The sequence below is a fragment of the Amblyomma maculatum genome, chromosome 11 (assembly GCF_055883805.1).
Source record: "Amblyomma maculatum isolate TAMU_Amacu chromosome 11, ASM5588380v1, whole genome shotgun sequence".
Taxonomy (NCBI): domain Eukaryota; kingdom Metazoa; phylum Arthropoda; class Arachnida; order Ixodida; family Ixodidae; genus Amblyomma; species Amblyomma maculatum.
Window position 1 is genome coordinate 59,472,058 of NC_139354.1, and position 20,214 is coordinate 59,492,271.

The 20,214-nt window shown below is 42.7% G+C and overlaps 1 protein-coding gene across 1 annotated transcript in view; it reads right to left on the reverse strand.

The window, feature by feature from the left end:
- Window positions 1–2,425: 2,425 nt before the first annotated feature.
- The window catches only part of LOC146173910 (phospholipid-transporting ATPase ABCA3-like), a 127,574-nt gene continuing 109,785 nt past the window's right edge, over window positions 2,426–20,214 (reverse strand). Inside the window, exons 20-23 of the mRNA XM_084585298.1 lie at window positions 17,445–17,632; window positions 16,613–16,786; window positions 8,235–8,448; window positions 2,426–2,704 (exon numbers count right to left, since the gene is read on the reverse strand). Of these exons, the coding sequence (XP_084441424.1) occupies window positions 2,426–2,704; window positions 8,235–8,448; window positions 16,613–16,786; window positions 17,445–17,632 (855 nt within the window). The remainder of the gene's footprint in view (window positions 2,705–8,234; window positions 8,449–16,612; window positions 16,787–17,444; window positions 17,633–20,214) is intronic.

Consider the following 20,214-nt stretch of genomic DNA (forward strand, 5'->3'; position numbering starts at 1 on the left):
ATTATAACAGGATTTGGCCACAGCGGAGTACTGTTGACCACTACCTTCTATTATTACTCGAGTATGCAGAAACGAGCAGATAAATGTTAATTCACTCCTATTCTCGTTTTATTACTAGCCGCAGTACACCGTGAACGTAAGCGAATATCATATATTTACTAGTAAAAAGTGCAGGAGCAACATGAAGCAATATGAATTACTGTCATTCTAATTTATCACTGAAAGCACACACTACATGTTTAAACAACTTTTTTAAGTCAGGCACATCATCATCATATAAGTTTCGCTGTAGGAAATCTTCATCGTTATTTACACTACAATTTTTAAAAAGGTTCCGGTTATATTTCAGTAGCTACTGCCCTCTTGTGTGCACAGGTCAATGGAAACCAAACAATTCTTAATCTTAAGCTGATAAAGAGCAATGACGTCAGCGTGTACCACACCGTTTGAAGTGGTCCCTATGCCATACGACCTCGAAAGATGGAAACTTAAATCGAGATTTATATTCATAAAACCTGTCTATCTGGGCACAGAAGAGAGCTGTATCAGCATGTACCGGGTTGTCGTCTCGATCACACTCTGCTGAAGACTGATCGCAATTGTAAGATGCATAAAGGCGGTCACATCAAATTCAACAGAGATATTTCCCCCGATATGGTATTTTGTAATCATTCTGTCTTCAAAAGTGCTGTTTCTAAATGGCAACTGTTTAGTTGCTTTGAAACTCTCATTGATTACCATGTGTTGTAATGTACACATATCACAATCGCACCAACAGCTTCTTAGGAAGCACTATTGCAATTTTTTTCAGCTTCGATATTGTTTTGGCCTCCGCTCTCCACCATCGAACATTTTAAATTCCGCATATAGTAACCATTGAAAACCTAAATGCCAAACATGAATATATGATGTTTCCCTCGGTGCATATATATATGGCTTGGTTTGGTTTGTGGGGTTTAACGTCCCAAAGCGACTCAGGCTATGAGAGACGCCGTAGTGGAGGGCGCCGCAAAATTTCGACCACCTGGGGTTCTTTAACGTGCACTGACACCGTGTTCTGTGCGATGTCAGTGCACGTTAAAGAACCCCAGGTGGTCGAAATTTCCGGAGTCCTCCACTACGGCGTCTCTCATAGCCTGAGTCGCTTTAGGACGTTAAACCCCACAAACCAAACCAAACCATATATATATATATATTGAACACAACGCTGCGACACATTTCGTGTCACAGCGTTGTGTTCAATATCAGATGCCATTCCTTAGAGCTTGAGCTATGATAACCGTGCTCATGCGCACTTTTGGTCTTTTTCTGTATATAAGGCGCGGATCGGCTGTCTTACAAAATAAAGTTAGTGAGCGCATGTGTGTCTCCCCCTCTTTCTTGTCCGTCGTCTGCTAGCGTTCTTTCTCTGACAATTTAATATTTAGAGAATGCTTATTTCGATGAGTGAGCCATTCGATGATGGTGGAGTGGAATGAAGAAGAGGAGGATTAGCTTAAGGTTTACGGCTTCGAAAAATGGATGGGCTTACCTTTCGACAGAGCAATGAGTTTTCTCTGAAGTGTGGAATGTTTTTCAGGAAAAATTAGTTTTCATTTCAAATGCAAGTATCAACTTCTTCTATAGGTTCTCATTTTTGAAAGCTGTGCATTTTTATGCGGTTCCTTTCCGTGCGACCATTACAAGGCCATTAAGAACTATAGTTCCTCTTTGGGTGTAGCACTAATTGAAGCGCAGAACACTCATGAGGCACATTACAGTAAAGGGGAGCTGAGCGCACAAAGCACCTGACAACTAAAACAAACCCAATTTCCTTCATGTGCTCTCAGAAGAGCAAGATAGTTATCAGCGCCTATACCAACGATGGTCTCCCATTAATTCTGCTCATGAAGATCAAAAAGCTTATATGCCGCCCGCAATGATACCGAGATCTTTTTCTAAGCCACAATAGAATTACATGGTGGTAAAGGCTGCCAGATCAGCAAATTCCAAATAACAAAGCGTATTACATGTATCAAACGTAAGCACCCAAATAACAAAACGTATTACATGTATCAAACGTAAGCACCCAAATTATACCGTATTCTAGAAAGTAAGAAGGTTAGATTAAAAGCATTATGCGAGTGTAAGCACAAAGACCGCCGACGGGAGATATTTGAATGTGAACGGTTTATTTATTCCTTGTGCAACTCCCTAGTATGCAACAGTGTGTTTCTTTGTGCTGTTTTCTTCTCTTTGGTGCTTGCGTTTCGCTCGGCTCGTATATATTTGGTTGCATTTTGTGTGGGCTAAACTAAATACACGTCTAAAATATGGTTGTAACGACAACTGATGGTTTCAAATATCTGCCAGTGTCATAGAATGTCAATAAATAGAATAAAATTAATCAATCAAAATTCGCAGTACAATTTCTACAATGTTCACTTTAAGCCTTTTTGGCCATTGGTTGAGCAGCGGGGACCGCAGGAGAGGGCGCTAATGGTGGCCGCTGTACGATGACTTGAGGCGGAGGAACGTTTATCGGTTGAAACATGTCCGGCCGGGCGGTCATTCCCTGCATCTTCGCGAATGACAAGAAGATCTGCTCAAGCGTGTTCTCGCCCACGATGGCGTGCTCGAGCTGAAAGTCCTTCTGCAGCTGGACCAGTCTGAAGAAAAGCACGCTCCATGGTAGTCGTTGTTCCAGGTGGTAGCAGAACACGTTCTGCGATGGGAAAGATAAGTAAGCGGAAATAACAATGTCGCTTACACCGCCTGTGTATCATTACCGAATCTAAAATGGGCAAACATTGACCACAGACACTTTTAAAGTATGCTTTATGACAAGGTAGGTATAGAAGAAAAAAATATTGTGCATAGCCCTCCAATGACCATAGACCATATTCGTTTCGGCACATGAGCGCCGCCATATCCACATTTGATGGTGGTGCCCCGTATGAACGAAGAAGAGAAAGTCTGCACCGATTAGAGTAGACGCCATCTTGGGCTGTGCGTGCACCAATGGTGCTGCGACAGCGGCAGTGTACAACTGCAGCTGCGCGGTGCTCGTGGGAGCTGCCCACATCTTGATATTATATTGACTTTTGTTTTCGAGCGCCCCACAAATCATACTATTGGTTTAGACGGAAGCTTTCGGAACCAGCAGAAGTGGTCAGCGCCACTGAAAGGACAGCCCTCCTCTTCCGCACGCTCAAAGCTCATTAGTCATGAGTGTCAGAGTTTATTATGAGCCTGTTTTTGTTTTCAGTTATAATATACTAGTATACTTCTAGTGATAACTAGACACAAGCACACCGAGAATAAACTGTACTAGTAGCTACCAAACACGGAATAAATATTTACTACGAGAGATGCTTTCCATTCATTGCCGCACTAATCTACCGCGACCCATTTTATGCCTTGTAATTTCTCTTTGTAATACCTATTCATATTCTAAATCGCGCTGCCTTCATATCGAAATAAAAGATTTTTAACTTCTTTTACACGGGCAGCGTCTGTGGCGCGCCGGCGCCAGTGTGAAAACAGCGTATGTATGAGCGGGTCCGTTTCAAGAAGATATTTTCACCCAAATCACTTTTCAAGAGCAGCACTTAAGTTAAAAAGTGTCTGGCGTAGAGTCTGGCGGCCGTTTTATGCAGCGCTAGAGTATATTTCCAACGGCGTAGCAAAGGCACAGCAAGAACGCAGCCCCGTCCCGTCATTGCAACCTTGTTTGCACGGCGTGTTTGGCAGAACGTCGAAAAACGTGCGGCCTTAGCTGCACCTTGAGAATAGACGTTTAGAGAACTGATGCCGCAGCGTATGCCGCCAGCTTACAAAAGTGGCACCGGCCACTGGTGTGGCGGACGACGGTCTTTCGGCCTGCGCTACTCCGAAGTTGTCTCTAGGCCTAAATTGCTTCGCATCAAAGGCGCGCAGCACGACGCTTTGGATTTGCTCAGCGATAGATCAAATTGTCTCTCATGAAATTGCCGTATTGTCAATGCCACAAATTTAAACAATGAAAGACACGTAATTTTGGTATACAAATAATAACATAATAAAGGAGCCGCGGCTGGAGGCAGCTGCACTTGAGAGAGGAAAGTGTATTTCAGTTATCAGTCTTACTAACAACATGTGCTGTGTAATCAGCGATCCTCAAAGATTTGTTTTACCGGCTTACTATTTATACGAAATAAAAATATTTACCACGCTGAAGGAAGAGATCCACCGTATTGTTGGCGCGGAATTTGCGGGAGGTATGGCCAGCATGGCGTGCGGTATATATAACGTTAGAGAAAGTGAAGTAGGTATCACATTCGAGAGCGCGAGCATTAATAGATGACTTAAATCAGGAACTACTGGAAAGCGGTGAAGCATAAATACATCACAGCCGCACTCATATAGTGGTTCCTTGCTTTCCGCCCACTTTCGACAATCAGCTTTTTTGGTTATTTGTGCATTCCATGATAATGCATTTCTGTTCTAATGACGTGGCCACCAAGAATTGTACTACTGAGTGAATTTAAGTCTTTTCAACAGCGAAATAGTAAGGAACAAGGCAGCTCTGTCATGCTAGCGTGCGAATGCACAGCGTACTCAAACCTGGCAACAACGACCTGTCGCAGTGAAGATGGTTGGATAGTATATTCCTTATCTCCGGCTTGTTCTCGGTAAAACGTATAGATACGAAATTATAGCGTCTGCAAATAACTTCACTATTGGTGCCAAAATATATTGGGCAGGAAAATATGGTGCTTTCAAGTTTTTGAATCGCCTTTACAACGAGCGCTTTAGTACCTAGTCAAAAAACACAGTCAGACAGTGTCGGCGGTGTCGAGGGTCTGAAAAATCTAAGCCCTAAAAATCACCACCGTGCCTCAGACAGTTGGTATTTAGTTAATGGTAAGCCCTGCCATCATAGCAACTTGATTTCAAGTACAGCCATCTTGCACTGTGTCCAGCTATGTCTTGCGCCGCATGTTTCCATTATGTCCAGGCACCTCGGTGGCGCTGCAAAGAACGACGGAGAAAATGCCTGCAATAAACATTTGCCGCGCTCTATATACGACCAGTCACGTGGTTGGCGACCACGTACGTAGCTGCAACCAGGCGGAGGAGCGAGTGCGGCGGTGTCCGCGGCATCACCCCAGTCAAACCGACTAGCATTTATACACGTGGTATGACGTCATGCGCGTACCGCTGCCCCTCCCGATTTGTCGGTGATAGCGCTGCTTTGCTGGCATTGGAAGTTGTAACGTACAATACAGCTCTCGCTCTGGCATGGCTAGTGTGCGTCTGGCAAGTGTTATTTGGCAGATGAAAAACATTGGGCCGTGTCATCTGAATTTATTTCACCGCCATCATGAACATCAAGAGCATGGGTTTGGCAGGTTGTATTTGGCAAACGACAAGCACTTGAATCTTTCCGCGGATCTGAAGCATTTCCATCTTAAAATAAAGTATTATATAGGGTATATAAGTCCATTTAGAGCCATAAGGCGAAAGTCTTTGGGGCTAGTTCTATTGTGGCGTTTTTCAAAACTATTTTATAGGATAACATTTATTTATTCGTCTTGTCGTTGCAGATATAAAGAGAACTTGGCACCGGAAAGTGCAGTGTCTCAATATCACGCATAGCCCATCAACCTATAACCATATATCCAATGCCCCCGTCAAGGCACCCTCCCCTTCCTAGTTGGGGCGGAGCATTTGCATTCAGGGTGAAGGCCCTACAGGGAGAAGGGCCCCGACATGAAGGCGGCCACAGTCAGAACTGCTTCTGCGATGCCGGATTCAAGGTCAGAACCTTCACATAGCAGAGATGCCGCCAATGCATTGCGCCGCTTGGTCTTCGGCACAGCCGGCGGATGTGGAAGAAGGAGCGTTTTCCACTTCTAGTGGTACATGAGGTTTTCCCGAGAAAACTATTTCATATCTTGTAAAGCTAAGGTTCATTCCTTTGTGTCGAGAACTTGCCCACCACGCATATAAATTGCATTGAAAAAAGAAAAGGTCCTGAGATGCGATTACCTTCCGTTCGTGAATACACCGATATAGCATATTGGCTATAGACGCGTGACGACGACGGGAAGGAGAAACCATTATAATTTGCTTTGTATCCATATGTTATATTTACTAAATAAGGTATCACCAGCCGGGCAACAGGCCTCTCCCATATTCGCTACATTTAACCGCCTTACACACACACACACACACACACACACACACACACACACACACACACACACACACACACACACACACACACACACACACACACACACACACACACACACACACACACACACACACACACACACACACACACACACACACACACACACACACACACACACACACACACACACACACACACACACACATATATATATATATTATGTATTTATTTAGGAATACTGTCAATCCCGGGCGGGATTGACAGTATATATATACACGATCAAATATCAAATGCGGTAATTCCGAAACAGCAAACATGGGCGAAGCTATAATTAAGCGAAGGAATGGTGTTTTTCATCTCCTCAAATTGTAACGTTGGCGTTGCAAATCAGGATATTTTGTCAGGAGGGCGCTCAACGCTTAATATATTCGTTATACAGCATGTAATTTTCGGCACTCCATAAAATGGCACTTAATTTTCATGCCTGTCTGTTTCACGTCTCCAATCGTATAACAAGAAATGTCGCACTAATAATCTTCAATTTACTCTTAAATAAAAACATCTATGGGCAACGATTACTTGAATTTGTGGGTACTAAACTTTGGAATGAGTTGCCGCTTCTCATAAAACATTCAACTCATTTTTCTGAACATTGTGAAGCATTAGTACTTAGAGAACTCAGCTGGATTTACAAGAGGTGTTTATTTTCAAAATTGTAGATTCTTCCGCAGTATCATTCACTGAGCGCCTATACAGATGTTGATCTTCCAGCATCTATCTGTATGTTTTTAGATCTATTTTTTTTTTCCATTAAGTGTTCTTAGTGTTCTTTACCTGAACAGCAATTTCTTTAGCAGTGCCATTGACACAGTGTACTACAGACAGAAGTGTCGTACTTGCAGCATGAATATATATATATATATATATATATATATATATATATATATATATATATATATATATATATATATATATATATATATATATATATATTGATATATTTTACATTTACATTTTACATTTTACAAAAGATTACATAATATGCTACAATATTATATAATCTTGGCTCGATCGTGACAAGTGCGGTCACTCCATTCTTATTATTTTATGTTACTGTAGACCTTTACTGCACATCGTGCCTATTGAATATTTTTTGGCAATAGTACCTCAACTAGCTTCTGGCTATTGGCCTGAAAAGTGTTTGTACATTTTCTGACACATCTGAATAAAATGAATCAATAATAAAGAAAAAACAGTACAGTTCTTGCCCCGCCGTGGAGGAGCAGGGTTTAGGGCGCCCGACGGCTGTGCCCAAAGATGCGGGATCGAATTCCAGGCGCGGCAGCCGCTTTTCGATAGAGGCGGGTAGCAAGCTTCTCGTGTGCTGTGCAATATCACTGCACGTTAAATAATCCCATTTGTTAGAAATTTCCGAAGCCCTCCCATACGACGTCTTACATAGCTTGAGTTGCTTTGGGACGTCGAAGCGCATCGAAAAAACTAACTTCAGTTTAGTTCCAGTGGCTCCCGTATGCCGGTGCCCCTGATATGAGTTCAGGTGCATGACTTTCACTCGTCCCCGAAAGTTCCCTCTCAAGGCAGGGTACGGTGACGGTTGTTCGCCCCAACCAACCTACTAACAGCTGTGCGATGTCAGAGGACGTTAATTAAATCCAGGTGGTAGGAATTTCCGGCGGCCTACACTAAGGGTACTATATCCTTAATCGCTTTGGAACATTAAGCCCATAAACCGAACCAAACTTTCAGCAATTCCTAAACAACAAGAGGCATAGGCGTGAGCTCAAGTTGGCATCTCATGCTGCCTGTAACTTCTTCCTTTCTTGCACACAAACAGGGAAGTACAAAAGGATTGTGGATGAAACAAAACTAGAAGTGCCGCAACCTTAACTGTTGAATGAGCGAAATTCTGGGAATATACTTCCAAGCACCTTTATGCCTGAAAAGCAAAGTTTGAAAGCCTGGACCAGCACTCGATACGCATGACTGTGCTTTTATAAGAAACCTGCTACTCTCTTTGGAACTGTTTTCAACGTACGAAGTATACAAAATTTACCTCGTGTGCCTCCGTGAGCTTGATTCCTGGGAACTGCTTATCCACTGCTGCTGCAAACCTGCCTGCATCGGCGATTGCAGAGTGCTTCAGCAAGAACTCCAGGCGGTATCCACGGCCAAATTTTTCTCGCAGGTGTTGCAGTGTGCCCAGGCACATCATCTGGCCGTCCACCATGATGGTCAGCCGGTCGCACGAAAACTGACACTCGTCCATGCTGCATGCAGCCGCAAGTTCTCAGTAACTATACGAGATATGGTGCGAAACGGATTAATTAGGGTATACCGATCTCACAGATGTACCACAATCTCCCTCCAAAGGGTTGTAGAGGAGAGTGAGTCTGAAATACAACTATTGCGAACAGAGAACGCGAGCTTGGGACAATGGCAGTACGAGACTGCGAAACCGTAGAAAAATACTGGTAAGTTGTGCGCAAACAACCCTTTAGCACTAACATAGGTGTGTGCAGCATGCAATAACTTTGCAACCAAAGTTACCTGGGCCTATTTTTATTAAAATGCCAACTCACCAAGTTGTTTAGCAATATCTGGTGAATCAATTTTCTCGGATTCAGTTTAGTCACAACATGTATTTTTTTTATTTTAGGTTGCTGTCTGCGCAATTATAAAATTTCTTACGCTACTGAACATGCGTGTGAACGTACGCTTGGCAATAATAAACTGTCTAAAATACGCAGCTTATCAAAACAAGCCGATAGCGTGATGGAAATAGCGGGGAGACGTAGCTGACCAGTCTAACCTTGGCTTCGGGTCTTTGCTGACACACCACGCTGCCATCAGCATTTTCATGTTGTATTATAATTGACTGAGTATTATTGTGGCGCAATCCTCATGTAACACAAGCGTTAATTCTGGAATATCTAAATTCGACGGGATGTCGATGAACTTCTTTGAAGAATCATATTCTTCTTCTGTGAATGCTGTTCTTTTTTGGCACTGGAGCTTTTTCTGCTTACTCTCGAACATTAGTCCCAAATTTCGTAAAGTTGTTTCCCATTCATTAAAATATAAAAAAATACAGGCATAATCTTGCAACTCGTTTTAGTAGTTGGAATAAGAACGCAAATGGAAATGTTGGTCCCGTTATAACCAGATAAAAAAACGGACACAAATTTATAAAAGAGCATAATCATAGACGCACGTCATACCAGCCAGGAAGTGGTCGCGTTCGCTGCATGCCCGTGGCAACGAGAAGCTAACATGTACTTGTTAGTGAATGGATGCAACTTTAAATATGTTGCCCAAGCGTGATCGCAAAAAGTGATTACTAACATATGCCTGCCGCAGTAGGATGAAAAAAAAAAAACATTATTTAATGGAACACAAAGGAAAATATATTTTGCGCGCGAATTCGGTAATAGCAAACTGTTTTCAATGCTTTTTAATTCGGATACGGAGTTATCGAATGAAACAAGCCGATTTATTCCCGCAAGTATAACAGACTGAAATACATTGCATGGAGACCCCCTTGTATAAAGAATAAAACATATGTAGTATATGTTACAGCTTTTCTCTGTATGTTGGTGGTGGTTTACTACACAAACACCTCGACGATTATACACCATCGAAGTGTATCTTAGCTACCGCTTAAGTTGATAGCATTGCTCGTTACGCATGCTTCCTAGTGAGCCTGTGTGTTATGAGAAGCGGCAAACGCTAAAGCTCATCCGACCTTGTTGACATTATAAACGATGAGCAGCTACAATGCAAAAGAGGAACAATGATAGATTTTCGCCAGCATCATCAATAGTACGCTCGCGAAAACTGAAATCCAGCGGCGCACGAGCATACTTGTGAGAGATACAAGAATACCACCGCACATAGAATAGCACTGATACGTATTGTATACAATACTATGAATTAAGCAGTATAACAAAAAAATACAGCTTATTTTCTATAATTTTTCTCGCTTCCATCGCTATTACTGTTTGCAGTACAATCCAAACGAGTGGTTTCTCCTATCGTCTTCTCGAACATTTCTTCATCGCGGCGTCCCTGCATCGTTGGTTGAATGTGGTACTAATGAGCGCAGCATGGCCCGCATATGTATGCCATTTCCTCATATGTAGCATCTAACATAAGTTCAAAGAGAGCAAAGAAAAAAAGTTGCGGACGATAATGTTACTTCCTAATGCAAAATTTCAGCACAGGTCGTCAGCTGTTTCAGCCGTTTCAACTTTTCGTAGATTGAGGTATTCTTTTCGGCTCGGGCGGTGGGGCGCCACACGCAGTGGCGAACGTTGGCGGTAGGGGCGCGCGCTGCTCCGGCTGGGGAGCTGGTTACGAGGGACAACGGTGACGGCGACGCTGACGCAGAACGCAGGAGCGGGCGCTAAAGAGCTGCGCTCTAAAAACAATTAGCACTGGTAAGAAATTATATTTACAGGTGGGTCCGCAAAAAGCCGATGCGTAATAACGACGCTGCACAAAGATATCACCTCCTGTTAGTCAGTTAGCAGGTAAGTTGCTAGTTACGACCGCAAATACTGCATTTGAGAAAAACGCGCAGAGTACATGACAACGTAATTATGCTAAAATGGTAATATTAGGTAATCTATAATTGGCATCGTGCAATAGTATCTGTCGTAGTGTTAACGGAAATACATAGGACAGTACCGTTGTTGGTGTTCACATAGCTTCAGTTATTTGTTTTTTTTTTTTTTTTGCTTTCCTTAACGTAGCGGCACTGTTACAACGCTCTGAACAATGGGTTTAGCTTGAATCTTCTTTCAGTGCCAGAAACCAGGCGCGCCGACATATTACAAAGATTTAGCATACCGTGATCCGCGATCCGCCACCGTGGCCCTCTACCGCTCCTGGACGGGACGCCCAAGCTGATTGGTTCCGATGCGGCAGGTCTATGTGCCGACATCCAGCATGTGGTGCCATCTATCGGCATCAAAGTGATCTGGGCATGCGCACTGGAACGCGTGGCGGCGGATCACGGTAGCGGATCGCAGATCATGGTATGCTAAATCTCTCTGTTATAGGCCAAAAGGAGTTTGCTTCGCGCGACCAAAGTCAGGGCCCTTGAACGCCACGCATTTCAACTGCTGTCCTTGCCCTCTTGCCTTGCTTGTACAGCCATTATGAAAGAATGAGGAAACAACGAGGAAATGGTCCTTTTTGTATGATTTTGGAAAACTTGGGAGCCTATTATTGTTGTTGAATCAACCTTTCTTTTCGCTTTGGTTTGATTTTTCTCGTAACTGGATTTTCCTTTAGTTATATTTCGCTATAGTCTTTCCTACACTAGCTCGCTACTGGTCATGAGTTTAAGATATTATAATTAAAAAGTGGCAGCCGTTTTCCCTCCACCAAGGTAGTAGTGCGCGAAAGCATTCAAGTACCAACACTTCAGTCACACGTAAATAGACATTGATGAGTGGTTTATCGAACTACGTAAGGCAGAAGAATCCAATATGATCAATGTTTATCTTGTTATCGCTTGTACAGCGGAAAACGACTTTCGTTTTCTCAAATATTTCGGCTTGAAGTTTAGGAGGTCTTTTTCTAGCCGCTGTGATTCAAATACAGTTGACTTCAAAGTATGAAGAATTCTGAAACCATGACGTTTACGTGCAAGGGACGACTGCTTCCAGGCGCCGAGCGATGCGTTCTAGAAGCAGACATGTCTGGCCTTTTCCATCGCTTTGCTTGCTTGTCATATATCATTTTCCCGTGCTCGAAAACAAAAGCCTCGATGTTAACATCGCCTTGCACTTGGGTGACTGCGGCTCATAGAGAGCTTGCAATGCTCTTTGCAGTTCAGGCGCCGATGATGCGCGCAGTACCGCCATCAAACTTTGTTACGGGTATGACTACTGACATCACCTAATCACCATCGCAACTAATGCGTGCGAACATATGTACGGGCCTTTATGGCTATTGATAAGAGGTGAGGCGTGCATTGTGCAGAAAATAGGAAAGAAGTACCTTTGTTTCCTTCGACGCCCTATGCTCTTAGTATGAACCAGCCATGATTACCTTGCTTTAATATTTCCATATGTGTGTGCAACCTCACATGCTCCCTCGAGAGATGTCCAAATCGCTGCTATGCAGGTAGCAGTAGCATGTGAAGTCGAAACACGCGTTATGCACGAAATATTGCACAGACAGCTGCAACGTGCATGTCTAATCAGAGAATTAAATTAAAGCTCGCAGAGAGTTTAAAATATTTCTATAAATATCTACAGGCTGAGACATATCAAAGATGTGCTACATCGGTAACACAGCCAAACAGTCAGCCAAAATATTAAGCACACTAAGGGGGAATTCTTTAAATGATGCTGAGTTCCACACTTCAGAAAAACATATGAAAAAATGTAAGTGGGAAGTTACGTTACGAAAATAATAATAATAATAATGATAATATATTGAAACTGAAATTGAAATTGGTTTATTTATTCCTCGTACAAGCTAGAGGAGGCAGGGACTAAAGGCTATGTGAAAGCCTGACAGAGTTCCCTGCCCCCACATAGATTCCATTAAAAATTAAAAACATGTATCAGTAACAGTCTGTCATTTCACACATTGTTAGGATAAAAACGCACATAACACTGACAGTGAAATATGGTTACAATTACTTCTACTATATACTAATTACGCAAGAAATATTTTCATCTGAACATTATGCATTTCGCACAAAACATTTTCATCTACATGGAACAATTTAAGAAAAGAAAATAAGAAAAATACAATGTAATAATAACAGTAATAATAATAATAATATTAATGCGAAATGTTTCTATGCTGGTCGCGATGCAATGGATGATTGTTTGTATAACTGCGAAGCTCAGTGGTTCAAATTCTGTATGTTAGAACCATTGTTTCCTTGTTCTTGGTTCTTCCTTAGTACCTTCGCATACCATTTTTAATCATAGGTTCGTTTATTCAGCCTATGTTATTGCACCAAACGAGGTCCAGCCTGTAATGCTGGTTCAGCCTGCACGACAACACAATGAATGGAGGGGTGAGGGGGTGGTTTCTTACACTGAAGTAAGATATAAAGATTTCCGTATGAATTTTATGCTAGGCTTTTTAAATACAAAAGCGCTTTCCGATGTAAGAACTGCTGTTCCCTGCGTTTAAACCGACACCCGACAAGGAAGAAACCACGTGGGCATGCAAGCTGCACAGTTGCGAAACAGCAAAGTCCAAATGTATCGAAATGAAATTGGCCGCTTTTCGCGCACTGAAGATGCTTTCTTTGCGCTTCAATGCTTAGGCTCTATTTTACTGTCTTATTTGAGTGACAGAGGACATCCGGCTTTTAATCAAAAGTAAGCATTTCGTATATCCGCATAAATTGAGAGAATGGAGAGCAGTGGCGATATCAGTATTTTTGTGTGGTCATCTTGTCAACGTTTTGGCTTATAAGTAATACTGGTGGCGTAATAATAGAGTAATATCCATGAAAGGACTTGGCAAGCTAACTTTGGCTGCCGTCCAAGAATCTATGGGGCTAGAGACCAAGCCAAATATGTTTCGTAAGTGGGCCAAATCGGATTTTGAATGAGAGTCAGCAGTATTTTTGAATTTTAAGTTTCGAACACCGCCGAGTAATATTTGGGGGTAGGCCACCTCATTAGTCAAGCCGTCTCTAACCTTGATAAATGTGGGTTCAGCGCACACGGAAGAAAAATTGATGGAGACGATGGCATGCAACTTTCTGTGCAACCAGCTGTAGTGATACTTTCGAGGCTTTGTACTGGTTTGTACGAGAAGTACTGGATCTGCGTTTTGCTGTTGATATCCATGTGCACTGCTATGCTGAAAAACTCACTTCAAATTGGGGCCTCGCATACAGTTCGGGTTTTCCAGCTGCGACAAAAGTACTGCTCCACATAAAAAAGCATGAGTCTCCTCCCCCGCCAAGTACATTACCGCTCTAAAGCATCCATGAGATGTTTTTGAAAATACAGAGCTATAGACTGGAAGTCTGCGCTGAAATTGCGCCTTTCCTCGCTTTGGATATATTAGTGAATAAGATGCCGTGATGTCTCTATATTAAATATTCATGCCCGTATAATATTACAGGTCAACCCGAGCGCAGATTTAGGAACCCAATAATGAAAATGTTATAGCGTACCAGTAAGTCGAGAGCAGGCGCCTGTGAAGGTTTATTTTTCTGAACCCTTAGCGAAAGCACCCTATGCTGTCAAGAATTGAGTAACCGTGTTAGGAGCCCAAAAGGTTTGCTTTCAGAGCACTATATATCACAAGGTCAATGTGTCAGTGTGCTGAAAAGTACCGTTTTAGAATCATCTAAACCGAGCTTCGGAATTGTGTGTGCCATTGTGCAGATTGGCAGACCTGGTTTCTGATATCAGTGCGACAGTCCGAACTCTGGAACAATTGCCCGCCACTCTCCTCCCCCATTCCTTATTGGGGCTCGCTTCCATAAAAAATTAGCACCATGCACTCTGCAGGGAGTAGTTGTTTGGGGAAAACTCTTGAAGCTTGTAGTATGAAAATATTGTTATCTGTGTCTATGTGCAATGACTGTCGTGCCAAACTGTGCATGGGCAAGAGCTCTTTTCAGGCATTATTCTGCCGTTCGCTCTGGCTCCTATTTCTGTCTGAGAAATAAATAAATAAAGCAAATCAAAAACTGCACACTGGATTTTGTGAAGAATAGATTCAGGATAGAACAGGCTCCCATCTGCTATTGCCCAGTTGCTTTGTCGCCATTGTTCATTTGCACTAACGGTTAACTTTAACCTTCAAAAATAAGAACAAACAAAGGGAATACTGCTGACTTCTAGCACGATATACCATAGTGGCTTATGTATTCAATTGAGTTTAACCCCGTCGCGTTGTCAAATAACTTGACAAAATTGGACTATTTCTTTATCCTTTCTGTTCATGATTTTTTTGTCACGTAATATATGAGTATAAATCATAGGAAAGCCAATTATTACTTTCCTTCTACACAGAGCGCACAAATGCAAACATCAATTCGGAAGGTTCCTGATGATAATGGTGGATTTTAATGGTGCAAGGCCATCTAAGGCAAAAGAAAGCCAAGCATGGCAAGAGGATATATATATTGACTCCCTGGCATGGAGGTCATTGAGCTAAAAGCGTGTTAGCCAATCTATGCCACTGGTTGAAGCTCCAAGCTGAAATGCTCATCATCTACGTATCATATACGAAGCCTCATCTTCAATGGCTTACAACATTCACATCTCAAGTAGCTACAGGTCCTAAGTTATTATTTATCCAGATAGTTGTGTAAATAACGTTGCCACTTCGCTTCCATAAGTGCTACCAAAGCAATGACTAGTGCTAACTACTACAGACATGTTGCGATTTGTCTAAGCCTACTAACGAGGTCATGACCATACCTACACTTCCCTTCCTTCCGTAATTCAGACAGCAGAACAGCGTTGAACGTTCATTGTATTATCCTCATTATATCAGGGTATTTTCGATTAGGCTATTCTGACAGCCCTAAATTACAAATCATAACACATGATGCAAAGACAATTATGCCCATATGGTGATTGACCTTAAAGATTTTGGTGTATTTGCTTCAACAGCGAAAACGTTACGTTTGGTCGAAAGTAACTCATAATATACCTGCCTGTGTCGAAATACAGGCTTCATATTGCTAATGCGCCAGCACAATTCCTGCGCCCCTCCATCGGGGAAATCAAAAGAAATCAATGAAGTTGATGTCACGTCGCTCGCTGCTAAAAATATCATAGAAGACTGGCCAGAACAAAGACTTCCCACTTCAGATCTCGTATGGTAGCTTAGTAATAGGTATTCCTATATTGTTGTTGTGCTCCGTTTACCACAGAAAGCCAAAGAGAGAAGTAACTTGGAGTATTGCTTCTCCTGTTAGTGGCAAAAGCCCTGAAGCGAAGAAATGTTCGCCCCAGCCGCAAAAGTAAGTGTTTGCTGCTACTTTAGTGAATACCCTACTAAAAAACGAAAAGTTTTACCTGACAATAACCTCATAAAATCTCATGTGATCGCATAGACTCTCATACGGTGTACATCATTATCATAAAATATCGTACATAATTTATGATAATGTACAAGAAAATAGTATACTTTATGCATATAGGCGACTTGTATGTGATTTCTTATGTGAATTGAGTGAGACTATGCGAGAAAATGTGAGGCTATTGCTCGATACATTTTTTCAGTAGGGTAGAGTCTTGAAATGTCAATAAATAGTTCCGTCTGTGGTAGTAAGTTATTTAGCATTTTAAACACTATTTGGCATTTAACGACGATGCGCCATCTGCATATTGTTGGTAACACGAAATTCGTTTGGCTTCGGGACTTTTGATCAAAGCAGCGCCTGTGATTCAACGGCTAAGTTAAGTATACTAGGACAGCACTCACTTGTGTGACGTCAACATGAATGAGGTCTGACACCGTTTCTTGATCTCTCCGATGGCCCGGAATATCTTGTTGCGAGATACCACGTCCACGCCGGCGTATGGCTCATCCAGAAAAATGAACGGCTGCAGTCCCAGCAGTGCGGCACCAATGGAGAGTTTGCGTCTGTTGCCTCCGCTGCACAGACGAGGTGGCCACTCGCAAGTTTTGTTTCAAGCGAGGTTTTTCACCTTTTGAGCTCAGGAGCACATTTCCAACAAAAATCATGTTCACCCCGCTGTAGTCCCCTCTTCCCAGATGTTTATACTTCCCATGTTTATACTGGCGGAGCTTAAACCATGGACGCAGAAACAGCACTTAAGGTGAAACGTGTCTCATGGCTCTGATGTCACATTTCTCTAGCTTTTTGATCATAGACAGCACCTTGCAATGAGGCTGCATGGGACATTTCCTTCTTGAGAACTTTATATGGACCTGCGTGCATCGGTGTAAGCTATAATTAATGTGAATACCGACTAATCGCTAGCAAAGTATTGATTATAAATCATGCTACTACCACCTGTGTTAAATAAATTTCATTGCCAGACTCGATCCTTACGGCGCAAGACAGGAAAACCTGATGCGCGAACGGAACACGAAAGTGAAGAGCTGCGTCGTTGATTATAATCATGCATCACGAATCTGCCCACACCCAGACCATAATGCGTTTCCGTACCGCTCTCGCACACTCAGTTCATAGTTTTCCGTGTTGCGCAGCACAAATGCTCCCTACAGAAGGCCGATAACAATTGTAGGGAAATAACTCAGATTTCGGAAGGCCTAAAGTCATCCCAACCTGTACACGCCGCATTCCTTCAAAGCATGCTCTTTCAGGTCAACGACGTTCAACATGCTCTCAACCATGGGCTTCAGATCAGCATTACTAATTCCACGCAGTCGTCCGATGAGATACAGGTACTCGTAGGCATTTAGTCTGTCGAGCAGGCCTCCTACTTGGAAGCAGTAACTTATCTGTGACTGCCACTGCACAGACAAGAAAGGAGACAAAAGTTTATGCAATTATTAATATTGATCGAATGTTGTGTGCCACATTCAATCAACACCGTTTCCAGTTCATTGAGAGTTCGCTCTCGCCCTGCCGTTTTATCTGCTAGCCGTTCATGTTAGCTAAGCTGGCAAGGCGACGGCCTCGGAAAGGGACCTGGGGACCCGGACAAGGGCGAATGCTTTCCTTTACGAAGTTCTGAAAAAGCTTCATGGCATTCCTTTGCAGCCGTATGTATGCGTTTGGGTCCATGCCAATGAATATTTCCTTCGTTATAATTAAATATCGATATTGCATCGTGCGAGAAACGCAATTCTTCCTTAATCTCTATTTCAATATAGTACGAGGTAGGGTCAGTACAAGTACTGCGCCTTACAGGGCTCTTGTATATGGTATGCTCTTGGGGCATATCTTGCTTTGCCGTATTGTTCGCAACTTATTTACCTCACGCCCGATGCTCGTTTGCTTCCTTGCCTTAGAATGTCTTGACACCTCACAATATTTTTTCCGCGTTTGCAAGATGACATGATCCTAACTGCAGACACGAACAAGACGCTTTCTTCGTTTTTGAGAATATCGTGCGCTAGCAACTAGACGGAAACAATGCTTTGACGGAAACAAGGGATAAAAGCGCCGTTATGTGGCAAAGAAACATTTTTAACCCCTCTATCAAGAACGTTTCTTGACACTGATGCGTTTTATAACGTATATGTATATTTTGTAGGGCATTTCGGCTTTCATTCTTGAGCAGCGGAAGTGGCTAACGCGTCCTAAAATGCTCGTGCTTTCATTTACAGTGAGATTGTGTCAGCATAGAATGCAACACGACGAAATCGCGCGGCGCATGACACGTGCCGTGGATGACAAGACTGCATCATGATGGAAACAGGGTTGGCACAGGAATAATCATGGGACGAAACAGGCGCTCTATCCCATGCTTTGTTTTTTTTTGTCAGTGCCCTACTGAAAAACCAAAAGTTCTACGGGGCAATAACTTCATAAAATTTCATCTGATCGCATAAACTCCCATACGGTGCACATCATTATCATAAAATATCGTACATAATTTATGATAATGTACAAGAAACTATAAAACTTTCTGCATTTGTATGCAATTTCTTACGTGAATTGAGTGAGATTGTGTGCGAAAATGTGAGGTTATTGACTCGCACAATTTCTTCAGTAGGGTGCTGTTTCCACCGTGATCCTAAATCAACAAGATCAACAAGCCCAATTCTCCCCACTCCTGAGAAGTCCGCTATTGACGTAAACTAAACTATAGAGTAGTGATTTTCAAATGGAAACTGCAATAACACTCTTTTGTTAGTAGTACTAAACTCCGTTCAGATTTCCTGTCGGGTAGATCTTCCTGCGTTTTTATTCTGGCCTTGCAGTAGCCATGATCGTCATATGTTCTTTTTCGGCTCTGGTGATAAAATACTTGTGTACAGTTTCGAGCTACCTTTATGTTCTCGCCCGTTTCCCCACTTTCGATTTGGACGCGGAACACCCAGTGCCTTTTATTATCACGAGCTTTTAATTTCGAAGAACCTCATGGCGTCGTATTGGCGAACTGTAACAGTTGATTACTTCAATTCAATTTATTATGTAGCGGTGCCTCTGTACATACACGTACGAAATTATAAAGAGCATTTTCGATGTAACACAAGTGTGACTTTTGTCCCACATTTTATATTTGCAGGCTTAGAGCATTCGCTCTCAGGATATATTTATTTAAGAAGGTGCTTTTAGGAACCAGACACGGCACGGCATGACGGGTTCACGCCTTAACAGATCGAGTGATAAAAGGAAAGGGCAACGCTACTTAGGCAGAACAGTGCTTGGACAAACTGGCTAAGGTTGCACCTAGCTGTTCAAGACAGCGGTGTATTTCAAATTGGCATCAAAGTTTCCTGTCCACCTAAATTACCTTACTAATTACGGTGTCATTTTGTTTCATCCTGCTACGCTGACCAGTGTTGACTCTTTCAGTGACTGGCCTTGTCTTTCGTTATGTGCAAGAAAAAGGATTCGAGATCGGCTGCAACCTACGTGGCATTGACGGCGTACGTTTTTTTTTTTATTACACAAGTTTGACATAAGGCATAATATAAAAACCCGTGTAAATTATTTGTCGCAAGGAACTGGAGAAGGCTCCTGCTCCTGTCTTTGTCGGTGAGCCATTTGGAGAAGTCGTCTTCCCTTGTTGCGGTTAGTTTCACTTTCTGCAGAATCTGTGTCCTTGATGTCCCTGTCCCTGCACAAGTCGACAGAAGTGGCGAACATCCACTTCTGCAGCTGTTGTGGAACACTTCGGGCATGGGGTCGGTTCGATGTCTTCTTGAGATTTCCATCGGCATGTTGCCGACTGGGTAGGGGCCGCCGCCGCTCTTATCCTTTTAAGGAAAACCTCCTCCAATCTCGTTAAGGTATCAGGGAGGGGGAATGTGCACGAGGGAATGAAAGCACATGTACTTTTCCTTAGAAAGGATGCTAAGTTGGGAGCAGTGGAGCGGGCATGAAAAGAAAGCCTGGGGGGGGGGGGGTGCATTAGTGTTTC